The following is a 13,455-nucleotide window of genomic DNA, read 5'->3' on the forward strand; positions in this document are numbered from 1 at the left end:
TTTGTTAAAGAACTTTTATTTATAAACTAATGTAGCTATATGTAACATAAAGAACTCTGGCAATTCCAGAGTCGAATTGTAGCCATTAAATGTTATCATAGTAACACATTATTAGCCTATATAGGAACATCCGAAGGATATTCTTTTGGTGACCTCTTTACAGCATCTCTAAGGGATTTCTCTTGGTCTTGAAGATTTAATGGCAGTTTATCATAAACATCTGTAAACAAATCTGTCAATGAAGATTTATTTACCTTCTCTGCTGCTTGAATTGCTTGCAACACCTAATTCAACAAGAAGAATAAAAACATTATGAACTATTACCAGATATATCAGATGAAAATCAATGTTGTTCTGCCATATATGGTTCTTGAATTTTCAACCTGTTTTCTGATGTCTCCACGATGTTCGGATTCATTCTCATCATTCCACCAGCCATTTCTTTGAATATATTTTCTGAATTTTGATATTGGGCTTTTCGCTGTTTTCCAGTGCTCTATTTCCTCCACTGGTCGATACTTGGTTGAATCATCAGATGTTGAATGGTGAGATACTCTATAAGTCATGGCCTAAAAGTTACAGAAAAGTTGAAATTTTTAGTATGAATTTCCTAAAAGAATGATTGTTTCTATAGCACTTCTAAGATTATTCTATTGCAGATTTCATAACATGTCTTGTAACTCAAACTAATATTGGTCTTTACCTCTACTATTATTGGCCTTTGTTCCTTAATTGCCATTTCGCGAGCTGCACGAATAGCACTATAAGTTGCCAAGGCATCGTTGCCATCCACACGGATACTTCTAATACCATACGCTACTCCTTTAGAGGCGATTCCATCACCTGCCATAACAAGACGAAGGAAAATCTACCTTAAGCAAGATGGAGAAAATTACTAGTAAGGGTTGCTTTAGGTATCAAAAAATGAGTTGAAAAAATACTTCGAAATTGTTCGTTTATAGGTGTACTAATGGCCCATCCATTGTTGCGGCATATAAAGACAACAGGAGCATCCAATACTGCTGCAAAGTTTAAACCAGCATGGAAATCTCCCTGCAAATTATATCAAAAGAAAATCAGCCATTAAAGTAAAAGACACTCTGAATGTCACTTTAATTAATTTGCTGATAATTATATTTTTGGACCGTTCAAAATATATAGCCAGAAAATGTATAGGTTTTGTATATTAAGTATAAATATACATATAATATACATATAGTATACATATAGTATACATAAATATACATATAATATACATGATATATACGTAATCAACACATATGTTATGTATATTTTGGCTACTGCCGGTAATTAATTTAGGTCAACGAGCCAAAAATAAAAAGACTCTAATTTAATCACCTCACTGGTGCTACCATCTCCAAGAAAAACGACAGCACAAGCCTCCTTTTTATCCATTTTGAGAGAATAAGCAACGCCTGCGGCCTGAGGAATCTGTGTTCTGAGGGAAATGGAATTTGGAGCAGAAATTTTTTAGATGGAATATCCTGAATCTTTAGGGAAAAGGACAGAAAGGACAATGCTAAAAACTTTGACATGCTTACGCTATTGGCGAAGAAACAGTAAGGTAATTTAGCTCATTAGAACCATGGTGGCATGGCATTTGCCTTCCTTTTCCATAATCAAACTTGTTTCCGAACAATTGATTGGCAATCTGTTGCAGGGGATAGCCGCGCCAAAATATAACCCCTACTTCCCTGTACTGCGATGTACAACAACATGTTAAAACTATTGTTAAAATATAATAACACAAACATAAATAATAAGTCTTTGGATCCAGTGGTTCAATCATTATGCTAATGCTAATTGAATGTGTTCGATAACTCATCTCAAAGGCAAACCAACTACTGAAGGTTAAAAAATCCCAAAAAAGGAACAAGAATCTAGTAGAATTGGAGAAAAGAAAAAAGAAAGTGCCAAACACATTGCTTTCGGCTCGTATATGCAGACAAAATTTAAAATGTATACCGATAAAATGATCACACTTTCTTTTGAATTGTTGAAGTGTGCGACCATCTCATCTAAAAGCTTAAAGTTGTTAGAGAGAGAACACTTTTATTTACTTAGTTATATTTTCAACAAGCTCCCTTACGCGTGAGCCTGATTCTTTTTCCATAGGCCAAGCACGTGCAACTTTTTTTGATAATAGGTGGCGGTGATATTCGATTGCAGGACATCTATCTGCTTTGATATCATGTTGAAGTATATGACAATTTCATTTAAAACTTTAAGTTGTTAAAGAGAGTACACTTTTATTTATTTAATATATTCTCAGCCTGAACCACTCACTTTAGATCTTGAACTCGTCTCTGAATAAAAGCAAGTACCTGAGGCAACACAAAGTCGTCTAAGCTGAGAGCAGCAGCAGATGCTATGTTGATAGCTTCTTCTCCAGCAGTTGTGAGATAGAAAGATAATCTCCCCTGCCTTTGTGCTTCATAAAAAATGGTATCCATTGTTTGAAGTGTCACCATTGAACTATACATCTTTACTGCTAGTTCTTTGCTCACCTAACCACATTTACACCCAATAAATGCATCAAAATTCAGTCATTTTTTGACTTGAATAGAAATGGAATTCTAACTAACTACACTTTAAAAAAAAAATTGCATACCTCCTCAAAGATGCTGCCTGGAATTGGATAACCATCATCATCAAGGACTCTATAACAAGGTAACCTCTTTTCAGATGACTCTGAAATAAATTTCATTTGAGGAGTAATTGGAACTTTTCCTCCAGGAAAATCCATGTCCTGCCAATTCCATATTCAGTAAGCTTTGGAACCATACAATAACAACAATTACGCCTCAGTATCAAACAAGTTGGTGTTAGCTCATCTCAGTCCAGTAAAATGAAATTAAAACATAAAAAAAGTTACAAGTATATGACATAAAGCGAAATTTTAATGTTTTTCCATGCAGAGCATCATACTTCTGTGAAGCACAAAATAAACTTGCCCAACTCAAGATTGTCTATACAAATTATCAAAGAAAAATGAGTGCATAGAACTTAGTAAAGTGATAATAACCTGAAAATAATCATCATCATCATGTTCTGCAAAAAGAGAAGGTTGCTCTTTCATTATGTTGGTTGACTCAAACCGGGAAAATGATAAAAGGCTTTTTGATGAAAAACCAAGAAGTGCATGGAATTGGCCAAGTGGTTGTGTACTGGCAATTCTAGGAATTAGTTTAGAATTGGAGAAGAGGACTTTTAGGAATCCCATCATATCACGTCAAGTGAAATTCTAAGTTTTTGGCCTAAGTCTTTCTTTATTTTCTTGATGCTCTATTTATGAAGAACCAGAAGGAAATGTCCTTGGAGTTAGGACAGTAACAAAAGGAACTAGTTTTGTCTTTTTTTGATCATTGCCAAGTATAAAATGAGACAGGAAAGTGAATACTATCAACTGAGGAGGAGTGTGACGGGATGAATTGAATTTTTTTAAATTCGAGTCGTGAAATTGAAGAAACCTTTAATAGGAAGAGCTACTCCATGGCAAGATTGACGCAATATTAAGTTCATCGATTTAGTGAATTTTGAACGAGCGAAAGTGAACAATGACAATAGTAAATACAAATAGATAGCTCCCTAATCTTGATTGGATTTTTCATTTTGTAAGACCTTAACTATAACTAGTTTCTATTGAACACTTCAACACCATAAATAATGTGTCTATTGAACACCTCAGTTACCATCTTTGCTCAAAATGCAGCGCGTGATTATCAAGCACGCTAATATGAAAGATGGGCCGATTAACGTGTGACACCTGTAAATTAACAATCTAACAAAATGAAATAGAAAAAGGAAAGAGACTTTTTATTAGACAAAAGAAAAAAGAAAAAACTTTCTATAACCCCTTTCCCGTCCCCTTCATTCGTCTTCTCCATTCTTTTTCTGGTTTTCTTTTCTTCCACCTTCTGGTAAGTAGTCACTTTTGAGTAAGAATAACCTTTTCATTCAAATTATCACCCTTTTTACTGAAGAAATTAAGAGAAAAAACAAAGAAGAGAAGTTTAACATGGGTTGTTAAAGAAACCCCATAAAGAGCTTCTTCCGGTGTTTTGCTTGGAGAAAAAAAAAAAAAAAGAAACTATGCTTAAAATTATAATTACATTTGTATCTTAGATCATCTCTTTTAGGTTAATAATGCTATAGTAGGGTGAGAACAAACATCATTACACAGGTATGTCTTTTGGACAGATTGAACAAAAAGATTGTATCTTTAACGAAAGATACCCAGAAGTAATTCATATAATCTAAAATCAAGGTCCAAGAATTCTTGACAGTTCAGAACTACCCGGATAAGTATAAAGTAAGGAATTGAAAAATTAATCTAGGATGTTGCTGTCTTCGCCGGAGATTTTTCCAGTAAGTACTCAATTTTACGGCAGGTTAAAAGTTTTCAGGTGATGCCTTTTCCGTTTTTCAATGCCCTTTTATAGGATTCTTTTGGGTTTGAATTTAAAGAGTTTTGATCTGATGAATGAACTACAGTAAAATAGTGGCGGTAGCAATGGTATTGCCGTAGGTGGTGTTGGTTATGGTTCCACCAAAATGTCTAAACTTGTTATGGCATGGGAAAAGTGAAATATTTGTGCTTCCACAACAGAAGATAAAAAAGAAAATCTCTGGAGATAAATCACCAAAATGGAAGAAGATATTGCTAATGGTGGGAGTTATGTGATAAAGAAATAAAATAAGAGAGGAAAAAAAAAATGCTTCTCACGCGCCCAACTCCAGGTGAAAGCCACTTCTTTTGCCACATCAGATGAGGTGTTCAATAGACACATTATTTATAGTGTTGAAGTGTTCAATAGGAACTAATTATAGTTGAGGTGTCAAAATGAAAAATTCAGTCAAGTTTAAGGGGTTGAGGAACAGTTATAGGGGTTGTTTGGTAGGAGGGTTAAGTTATCCCATGTAGATGAGATTGGTGGGATAAGATGAGATAACTTATCCCATTCTCTGCGTGAAATAACTTATCCCACCTTTTATCCCATATAGATGGGATTGGATGAAATACCAAAAAAGTTATCCCACCAACCAAACATAAGATAATTCCAATCTCATGGGACTAATAATCCAATATGATCCTATACATCCTACCAAACGATCCCTTAGCCTTTGTTTTATAGTGTTAAGTTCACCAGGTATAACATCACCTGCTTTCATTTAGATGTATCACATGGCTGGGTAGACACGAATTGTCCCCCGCCCCTCCCCGCCCCCCAACCCAACCTCCTTTTAGAGGTGACAAAATCAATTCAAGAAAATATGTTTCCCTCATTTACTAATTTAGTCCATTTTAATTCGTTCAAATTCAGTGAATTTAAAAAATGGGTTGATTGGACTCCAGTCATTCTTCAATCTGTATTTTTGCTCGACACCAATAAGTGGTGTAGCTACTTTCTGTTCTAAACATTGATAGATGAATAAATTGTTCTACAGAAAGACAAAAGAAAACGAATTTATAGTACCTTACGTAACAAACTGACAAATCAATTAATTCTACACATAAAGTCGATTTCATAAAGTCTAACCTAACGAAAAGACTATTTTTTTGAATTAAAGTCTATTAACCATTTTTTTTTTCTAGGCAAAATATGTGTAGGCCAAATTTCGCCTGAACTGAGCTTTTGATTTGAGGTTTGCGGCTATCCATTTATCACTCAACCAGAAAGTGCTTATCCTTTTCAAGAATCAATTATTTTTCCAATAAATACTCTAATAGTTTTTCCACCCAAAATTGACGTTACTAGTCTCAACCAAAATCGAAGTTACAAGGTCTATCTCTGTCATGTCATTCGGAATGGCCCACCCAACTAACTTTCGTTATTTTATTATTAGAACTTTTAGACACGATTATGTAAGTCGAGTAAAATAATTTATCCGTACGTATAATTATTATAAAATTCGATCCTTTAAAACTTAATCATTTCAGTATTGTTCATCGTATATTCCGAATGTATATATATAACACGTGAATGGCATAACTCGAAGGTACACAACATATAAACTTATTGAATATATTGTAAGTAGGTTTCCTTAAATAGGTATGAATTGTGATATTTTTTAAAATAAATAATTTTGGATCTGCGTGGGCATTTCGCGATAACTGTCTTTTATTATTGGGGTTAAATAAAACCTTGTTTCATTTGTAAAAATTATTGATACAGTCTATTGAGAGGGTGTTTGGATGAGCTTATTTCTATAAGCTTTTACGAGACTTATAATTTATGAAAAAATAAGTTGGGGTAGTCTAATTTATTTTTTTTCGCTTATAAGTTCGTTTTCAAACATTAATGTTCGCTTTTTTTTTAGATAAATGTAAATTCAAATGTACTAATTATTTTTTTGAAATTATTTTAAGACAAAAATGATTTTTAAAATGACAAATTAAACACTAAGAAATTGGATTGGCTTATAAATTAAAAGTTTTTGTACATAAAAAAAAAAAAATAAGTTGGGGTAGTCCAACTTATTTTTTTTGGCTTATAATTTGTTTTCAAATTTATAAAATTGCTTTAGATAAATTAAGTTAAATGGGTCAATTATTTTTTTGAGCTTATTTTAAGACAAAAATGACTTTAAAAAATTACCCAAACACTCAAAAAAAGTAAAACAACATTATAAACCCAACTTATAAAAAATCCAAACGCCTAAAAAAGTAAAAAAATTTTAAAGTGCTCCAACTTTATAAAAAAAGCCCAATCCAAACAGCTCTGACTCGTAGTTCATTTGGCCCCCCATCTTTGTTATCACCCCTTTCTTCATTTTTGTAATCCTATGGAATTTTGGACGTATTGATTCATTTAATTTAAATTTATACAGAATTTGTTCATTAAAAAGAAGTGTTTCTTATGGCTTTTCTCTCCTTATCTTAATTCTTCAATCTGACAAACCCATCATTCTCATCCCCAATAAAATTGGAACAGCACTACACGTAACCCATAATTTTGAGGCCGCAGTTCAAACAGATGTTTAAGATTTACTTATTTACATAGAATAGTAAAATAAATAACGTTTCTTGCTCCTAGATTTTTTCTTTCTTTTAAAAAATCAGCAGGGGCGACAATATATTTGTTTTACTTTCTTTACGTTTCCGAACCAAACAATAGATTGTGTTAAATAAGTAACGCAAGAAGAATAATACCTCCTTCTCATGTGCTCTACGGCTCTACACTCTAAATTATAAAAATGGTTGAACTATATTTCACAAAATTATAAGAAAATCTACTTGAAACGTCATGATTTATAATTAAAAGTTTAGTACTGTTATGTCGCTTTAACATTATTATTTTTTTGGTTTATAGTTCGACAAAACATACTAAAGATTGATAATAACTAAGTTAGCCGGTAATTTAGATCAACTGATTAAAAATAACCGATAAGCATTAAGTGTTTAAAAAAATATTTTTAAATACTAAAGTTGATTTGTAAATAAGTACTTACGTATTTGGATAAAAGTGTTGAAACTGATAACAAGCAGATCATGTTCTTGGCATTAAAATTACCGAAATATCCTCAGTTATTTACATAACTTGGGGTCACCCTCTAAAACTTAAAAGTTAATATTGTTTTATAATGAGCATAAGCTATACTTTGTCATTCTCATTTTAATAAAGGATGACCTCCAACGTATCAAACACAAGACAATAATTATAATTTTTGCATGAAAAACATTTTCCTGAAAATTATTTTTCCTCGTATCAAACACACTCCTAATAATTGTTCTAAAATCATTGAGAGGTGGAGAGAGGCTTGGATATATATAGAAAGAGGAAAGTGTAGCTCGATGAATATAAAAAGTTGTCCTTGTAATTAAGTGTACTAGTAAGTTACTACATTCCAACGCTTAACACCTTAGCAAATGTACCTTATCTTGTTTCTTTCATTCTTTTCGTGGATAAAGGCCAGACCCCTTTTGAGATGTTTCAAAATGAAACACGTTATGGACCTGTGATGAGTCACTTTTGTCGAAAGCGTGTAAAAGCAAAACTTGAGCTGACTCGTAGTAGTTATCCTCTAAAAGAATATATATGTGATTAAAATGATTGAAGAACGTGCTTAATGGTTTTATTTTAATTTCTGATTTAGACCCTTTATCTTGAACACTACAAAAAGCCAAGGCAACTATAATATAATATGGGACGAATTAAAAGACATTAAAACATAATTTTATTGGATTACTGAGCTAGGAAGGAAGTATTTATGGAGAAATTTCACACTTTGGTATCACATATATATGTACGTATGTATGTGCACACAAATGCATATATGCTCGTCTTTGATTTTTTAACGAAAAATAGGAATATAGATAAATTTCACATGATCAAATCAATAAAACCAACGAGGAAAGCAGGAAATAGCTCAAGTGAAAGGACTCTATTAAATGATCATAAGTTTAATTTTCCGTAGTGCAAACTTTACAAAACGATGATCTGGCAAACGCATATGTAATAGAAGAAACGTCACACATATATTGTGTACATGATTGAAACTTGCCATAGATCAAAGACATAGGAGGACGAAGACAATCCTAATATAAATAAGTACATTAACTTAATTTCCAATAATTCTTAAAAAAGAAGTTCTGTGTCACGTAGCTATCACATGACTAAGAGTAATGTGAATTCAAAAGAAACGTCAAGAATTTGTTGTTGTGGGGCTCAGTGTTCAACACAAGGTTTCAATGCAGACCAATTAATAGTTTTGGTACTTATATTTTCTCACATGCACTTTGCGCTCAGCTCTATAACTTAGAAAAGCTCATGTCCAAATACTTAATTTTACTTAATCTCAATAATATATTTGATATTATAATTTATTCATCAACGATATTAATTTATTTTGCTGAAGGGCAAATTAAGGTGGATTTAGGTGGAGAAATTGAATTCCCTTCATTAAAATATTATACTGCGTAAATGAAAACAAGTTCTTTTAGTTTATATAAATTGTTGAATCTCCTTGACTTTACTATTACCGTAACAAATAGGAACTAGCGATGATTAACTCATGTCACTAAATAATATATATTCGTTCACAATCATTACAAATAGGAACTAGCGATGATTAACTTATGTCACTAAATAATATAGATTCGTTCATAATCCTATTTAATGATGAATTAAATAAGGACAGCTCGGTACACAAAGCATCCGTGTTAGTAGGGTCCAGGAGGGATGTGATGTAAAATGCTTAATCTAATGCAAGCATAAGTGGCTATTTCGTTCCACTGCTCAAATCCGTGACCTATAGGTCACACGGAGATAACTTTCCCGTTACTCCAAGACTCCCCTTCGATTCTTTTATGACAAATTAACAACCTATTATTAGGAAAATTACTTAACTACATGCTATTTTGGTTACCGACGAACTTCGTAAATAAATTTTGTTTGTTTTAATTATGATGCTTCTCGACATAGTCAAGGAGAAAATCTGGTAAACTGACAAAGTGATTTCAGTTGATCACGTGTTCAAATTTCAAGTGTGATATCATAGTATTTTTTGAATCCCCTTATATAAATTTCTAACTCTGCTCGGAAAAATGATAAGAAAGAAGGTGGAACAAAAAAAGAAGTTAGTAAAATTTACCTGATTTTCATGAGTATTTTGGTGATGACCATCTTCTTCATAGTAGATTGTACTTAGTTGCTCTCCAGCTTGATTGGACTGGTAACGTTCTGGCCTAAAAATGTGGCCGGAAAATTTCGCCGTTGGCCTTATAAAACCACCTCCGGCAACCGTTGTAAATGATGGAGTTCTTGAACTTCTTTGGTTTAGGAGTGATAAGAGATGAAACCTTGAGCTTAGAAAAAAATGGTTAAGGTTTCTTGATTTTGAAATCAAATTGGCCATTGATGTTTTTGCTTGGAAAAAAAAAATGGTTAAATGGATTATGATGATGAGTTCAAAGGGTAAGTTGATATGTATTATAGAAAGATGGTTCTAGTTCAATCTTTTTTTGAGTATTTATAAGTAATAGGAAGACGATAGTCATAAATTTGTATTCATATTTTTGAAGAGATATAAGTAGTTAGTTAGTTACCTGATCACATATGTCAAAGTTTGAATGAATAATGTCACTATATATTTTGAATTTTAGAAAGCCAATAATGACCGACTAGACATTCTCTATTCTACTTTCATTATCTTGGAATTTATTTTTCCAACTTAAAGGGTGTGTTGGGTACGATGGAAAGTGTTTTTCGTGAAAAATTTCTCCACCAAAAATTATCAAATTTTTTACCTACTTTCTTGCGTTCGGGTGCGTAAGGAAAAATATTATCCTAAACGTATTTGTATAGAATCTAGACAATATGGGAGGTGGGTGAGGATAGGGTATGGATGATGGTGGGGTTAGGGGTGGTGGGAAATGGAGGCCATGGGGTAGGGTCGAAGATAAGGTGTTGTGGGAGGACACGATAGATATGGAATGCCACTTGTGGAACTTGTTTTCCCTACTTTTATTAGGAAAGTCATTTTCCTCACTTTTAAGGAACTTGTTTCTTTAGAGTAGAGAAAATATTTTTCAAATATTTTGATTAATCAAACCTGAAAAAATTAGAAAAATATTTTTCTCCTTACACAACACACCGAATAAGAGCCTGTTTGAGTTAAGCCGATAAACATTAAGTGTTAAAAAATATCTTTTGTGCTAAATCTACAAATAAATAGTTACAGCTTTGATTATATGTTGAAACTAATAATTTGCGATTAGCGTGTTTGATAAAAAGTGTTGAGAAGTAAAACTTTTATTAAAATGACTAATATATATGTCAAAGTTATTTATAAAAATTATAAATTAGAAGTATGTGCTCACAAAGAAGAAAGAAAAATATGAAACTGTAATGGAGAGGGAATTAGGAATTCTAATTTGGAAAGAGTATTTTGAGAATCAGAAAAATTATTATGAATTATGAATAAAATAGAAAAATACTTGATCGAACAAAAGATTCTTATAAACTGAAAAATCATTAGCTGGGGCTTTTGGGGTTGACCAACTTATGATTCTTGGTTCATTTAGGCCTCATTTGTTTGCACTTAATGGGGATCTGAATCTGAATGGTTCAGACATTAGGCTATTAAGTGCATTTGTTTGCGCATTAAAGATCTAAGACTTATTTGGTCGAATAGTCTTAATCATTAAGATCTATAACAAAGTCTTAATACTATTAAGAGGTATTTTGTATGGATAATTTTTACCACCGGCTCCACCCCTGCCCCTGCCCCCGCCCCCTCCCACCACCTACCCCAACCCTCCACTACCCACCCCCCAACATTACCCCCCAACCCCTACCTATGCAACACTACCTACTTCACTCCCACCCCATAACCAACCTACCACCACCCACCTGAACCCTCTACTATACCCACCCCAACCCTACCCCCCACTCACCACCTCCAACTCCACCCCAACCCCACCTACTTGCCACTACCCACTACCCCACCCCCCAAACCCACCCACCCCTACCCTATTTACCATCCCCCACCCTCTCCCCACACCACCACCACCCACCTACCTTACCCCTAACCACCCCACCCTACCCTCAGACCTACCCACCACCACTTACAAACATTTTCATCATTACTAGTAAACATAAATGTTCCAATTTTTATCAAATAATATTTTTATTTTATTAAATTTGTATTTATTTTTTAAAATTTAGTTACTTTTTTGTTTGGATTGTATATTTATTATGTTTAAATAAATACATTATGCACATTCAGATGTTGAAAAACAAACAGTCTTAATCATTTAGTGTTCAGATATAGAGACAACGTCTTAATCATTCACATGTGCATTCAGATTCAGACGTCTTAATCTTAATGAAAACAAATGAGGCCTTAGCTTGTAAGCACTTTGAATATTTGTCAAACGCATAAATAAGTTAAAAAAACATTTATAAGTTAGGTTAATCAATTTATAAGCTAGCGTGTTAATCAATTTATAAGCTAGCGTATACATCCTCTGACTAGATTGGGTTTATCGATTCTTTTTGCCAGCTGGATTTAGTTTTGGTTTATTTGTAAAAGCTAATTAATAGGTGAATTCACGTGTTGTTTATGGAGAGGCTTATACGACATGAATTGTATTAATCAAGATTTATGCGTCTAACTATTTCCATTAGGTTTGGTTGTAAAATAAATGCCCCCCAAAATTTATGAGCTACATATTATTTAGGCCGCTGCAGATATAAATTCTTGCACTATGATATCCATTTATACAAACTACTCTGTATATACCTTTTATCTAGATACAGTTGACAGCTTTGAAGTCTTTCTTTCTAATTCGAATGACCAGATTGTGGGGATTGTGAAGGAAGAAAATGTGAGAGGACCATGAGAATCAAACCTTGCAAATGAGTAGCAGCTCAGATATATTCCAGAATCACGCGACTTAAGTAAAGACAAAAAATAAAAAGTTGTCTAAAACTAGTGCAAAAAAAAAAAAATTCCATTAGTAGTATTCACGCACGAAATTCGTGCGTGAAAGAATTGTACAAAATGCGGTTTGAGCCTTTCACGCACGGGCCCCCGTAAATGTGAAGACAAACTGCAAATTTGCAGATTGGGCCTTTCACGCACGAATTTCGTGCGTGAATGGAGAACCATAAACGGTCCCCCCATCTTCCCCACCACAGATCCGTTCCTCCCCACCGCCATTAAATGCGATTTTGTGGTCCCCAACCCCCTTAAAACACTAATTTCGTGTTATTTTCATTCTCGAATATTCTTGGTATATTGAAGTGTAGGAACAAGTTTTAAGGTTGGATTTCGGAATAGAGCGGCGTATAACACACATTTCAAAAACTCAAAAAGCTTCATCTAGGTATTTCACTACCAATTTTCTATTACATTGTTAAATATATTATTACCTAAGCATGGTCATTGTATAAGCGTGGTGGATTACTCATTTTGCTCCTTTTTTTTTTTGCGTTTTTAGGCATCGTCACTTTTGGGACTGCCCATTTTTCATTTTTTTTTTTATTTGTTTATCTATTGTTAATTAGTTAATTATTTATTGCTTGTTTATTTAGTATTTGTTAATTATTGGATTAGCGACTTAAGTATTTATTAATTGTCGGACTAGCTATTTCAATTGTTAGGCAGCTAATTATTTATTTTGTTTTTGTTAAGCCAATTGTTTATTTGTTAATAATTTCTTAATTGTTTCATTAGTTAATTAATTGTTTATTTGTTAAATATACGATAATAATTTATTAATTTTTTGATTAGTTACTTAATTGTTTATTTATTAAATATATTGATAATAACTTGTTAATTATTTGATTTGTTAGTTATTTGTTTATTTATTAATTATTTATACTAATTGTATCCTAACTAATTGTTAATTATTTAACTCGTCTTTATATTTTAGGAATGAAAACCCTTAGTTTAGGATTCATAACGTAGCTTAGGATTGAAAACCCT

General features: G+C 32.8%; 1 protein-coding gene across 2 annotated transcripts; it reads right to left on the reverse strand.

The window, feature by feature from the left end:
- Positions 1 to 10,039, reverse strand: LOC132034010 (2-oxoisovalerate dehydrogenase subunit alpha 1, mitochondrial-like). 2 transcript variants are annotated; one of them, XM_059424217.1, is made up of 9 exons: positions 9,616 to 10,039; positions 2,633 to 2,770; positions 2,346 to 2,528; positions 1,563 to 1,720; positions 1,360 to 1,459; positions 942 to 1,053; positions 704 to 843; positions 384 to 569; positions 1 to 284 (listed from the first exon to the last, which is right to left on the reverse strand). In XM_059424217.1, exons 1-9 carry the CDS (start codon positions 9,877 to 9,879, stop codon positions 117 to 119), a joined length of 1,449 nt encoding a protein of 482 aa, XP_059280200.1. In that variant the 5' UTR covers positions 9,880 to 10,039; the 3' UTR covers positions 1 to 116. The 2 variants fall into 2 exon arrangements, with proteins under 2 accessions (XP_059280200.1, XP_059280201.1); XM_059424218.1 differs by lacking the exon at positions 9,616 to 10,039 and adding an exon at positions 3,047 to 3,464.
- Between the last annotated feature and the right edge of the window lie 3,416 nt (positions 10,040 to 13,455).

The sequence above is a fragment of the Lycium ferocissimum genome, chromosome 10, assembly GCF_029784015.1.
Source record: "Lycium ferocissimum isolate CSIRO_LF1 chromosome 10, AGI_CSIRO_Lferr_CH_V1, whole genome shotgun sequence".
NCBI lineage: Eukaryota > Viridiplantae > Streptophyta > Magnoliopsida > Solanales > Solanaceae > Lycium > Lycium ferocissimum.